At 35.4% G+C, this 2,748-nt stretch overlaps 1 protein-coding gene across 1 annotated transcript in view; it reads right to left on the bottom strand.

The window, feature by feature from the left end:
* LOC110270086 (metallothionein-like protein type 3) overlaps positions 2,409-2,748 on the bottom strand; it is a 1,289-nt gene continuing 949 nt past the window's right edge. Inside the window, exon 3 of the mRNA XM_021118636.1 lies at positions 2,409-2,704. Coding sequence (XP_020974295.1) covers positions 2,602-2,704 — 103 coding nt within the window. The 3' untranslated portion in view covers positions 2,409-2,601. The remainder of the gene's footprint in view (positions 2,705-2,748) is intronic.

Raw genomic sequence — 2,748 nt, 5'->3', positions numbered from 1 at the left:
TCTGTTAGAGCTCTCCTTGCCATTGCTGCGGTTAAGAGATGGTCTCTCAGTCAGATGGATGTGAAGAATGCATTTCTTAATGGGGATTTGAAAAAGAAAGTCTATATGAAACCACCTCCAGGATATCCTTATCCTTCCAGTAAGGTTTGTCTCCTTCGCAAGGCACTTTATGGACTCAAGCAAGCTTCTCATGAATGGTTTGACAAGTTCAGCACTACCATATGCAGTCTTGGTTTTATTTCTAGTCCTCATGAGAATGCGCTTTTCATTCGTAAAAGCGAACGTGGAGTTGTTCTTCTACTTTTGTATGTTGATGACATGATCATTACTGGAGATGATGTTGAAGGTATCTCTGATCTCAATGCCTCACTTCACCGTACCTTTGAGATGAAGGATCTTGGTTCTCTCAGCTATTTTCTTGGTCTCGAGGTCATCTCCACAGATGATGGCATTTATCTCTCTCAGGCTAAGTATGCTGCAGATCTTCTTGCTCGCGCTGGGATTACAAATAGTCGCACTGAGTCTACTCCTCTTGAGCCTAATGTTCGATTTACCCCTATGGATGGCACTATTTTGGATAATCCGACACTTTATCGCTAGTTAGTTGGAGGTCTCGTCTACTTGACTGTCACCCGACCAGACATTGCCTATCCAGTTCATGTCCTCAGCCAGTTCTTGTCAGCTCCTCGTACTACTCACTATGCGGCAGTTCTTCGCATTCTTCGGTATGTCAAAGGCACTCTATTTCATGGCCTATATTTTTCTGCCCATTCCCCTTTGACCCTTCAGGCATACTCTGATGCTGATTGGGCTGGTGATCCCACTGATCGTCGTTCTACTACTGGTTACTGTTTGTTTCTTGGCGACGCTCTCATCTCTTGGCGTGCTAAGAAGCAAACGTTCACTGCTCGCTCAAGCACAGAAGCTGAGTACTGTGCCCTTGATGACACCACTGCTGAGGTTATCTCGGTTCGTTGGCTTCTCGAAGATCTTGGTGCTCCTCAGTCGTCCCCTACTGATGTTTTTTGTGATAACCGCAGTGCTATTCAGATTGCCCATAATGATGTGTTTTATGAACGCACCAAACACATTGAGATTGATTGTCACTTTGTTCGGAAACGTATCCTTATTGATGCTGTTCGTCTCATTGCTGTTGGGTCACTGGATCAGACTGCTGATATCTTCACGAAAGCTCATCACCCGACTCGTTTTCGGACTTTGTTATCCAAACTCAAGTTGGTATCCTTAGCTCCCACTTGAGTTTGAGGGGGGATGTTAGAGAATCAATATAAATCAATTTAGATCAATTAGCATCGTCTATATTTATATAGCATATCTGTACATTAATTGTAGGATTCTATGTCTTTATTTCTATGATTCATTTAGCACCTATAAATACCCCTTGTATATTGTACCTCACATCACAACTCAATAATAGACTTTACATATTATTCTCTCAGTCTCTTGTTTCTAACAATATGCATGAAAGACTTCAATAGAGACATGATACATAATAGAATAAATAGACAAAGATGCATATAAAAAAATTTGAGATGGACAAAAGTATACACAAAGATTTTTAAATATTAAAATATATTCTAAATATTGTTTTTTATTGACAAAAATGTCGTGTCATTGGTAATGGGTGCGTAAGACCTAGGGCATCATCGGAAATAATTTTTATAATGGCCTTTGATATTTACGAATTTTGATGTATATATAGTTTTGTTTTTCTCAAACTCTTTTCTGTATTTTTTTTATCTGTGTACTCTACGTAATAAGACATAAAAGTGATGGTGTTTGATTCTATGTGTAACGGATTTTATTAGGAGATTATTTTGATAAAGATACTAAAAATAATTTTTTTAAATGTTTATATGTTTCATATTATTATTAGACATCTTTATTAAATTGGTTAATAATTTATTCTTTAATAAATCAGAATAAAATCTGTTTATTATAGCAACAATAATAAATTTAATTGTCCGCATTATAATTATTAGATCCAATTTGATCCGATTAATTTACACAATCTAAATCGAATTATGTTTAATTTTTTTTATAAAAAGATAAATATATTCCTGATTTTTGTTTTTAAAAAAAACCATGATTCAGTAGGTTATGTAAATTGGTCGATTCGACCGGATCTAATAACAATTGGGTTTATTGTTATTGTTATAAAAAGATCGATTTTATTCTAGTTTGTTAAGAAATTTAAAAATAACCGATTCATTAATACGTCTGATAATAAAAAGACGTTTTACGCATTTTTTACAAGAGCATCCTCCTCTATCTAATAGAATAAATATTTTATTGTTGGTGTTGGAGTTTACGTGTATATATAAAATTTGATGTTCATGATAATAACAAAGACATGAAGCTAAGGGTACGAAGCAACTAGCAAGAGATATGCATATTATAGTCCATAAATGTAACCATAAAATGGCTGTTATATAGCTATCACTGTGAACGAAACTTGATTCAAATACGTAGAGTGCATTTTACTCACACAGATATGCAATACGACAACAGCACACAGTTTTATTTAGTAAAAGAGTACATATATATTATTGCCAAACAGATTTGGCAATTACATTATACTTAATGGCCACAGGTGCAGTTGGTGCAAGAGCAGTTAGCACCGCACTTGCACTTCCCATCGTTCTCACCAGCTGGAACTTCCATCACCACGGTCTCCACCATCCTGTAAAAAAAATATATATTACAATTTAAAATTATATTATTTAA

This window comes from Arachis ipaensis, chromosome B03 (assembly GCF_000816755.2).
Source record: "Arachis ipaensis cultivar K30076 chromosome B03, Araip1.1, whole genome shotgun sequence".
Lineage (NCBI taxonomy): Eukaryota > Viridiplantae > Streptophyta > Magnoliopsida > Fabales > Fabaceae > Arachis > Arachis ipaensis.
The sequence above is the reverse complement of the archived record's forward strand: the minus strand, read 5'-3'. Positions and strand labels throughout refer to the sequence as shown.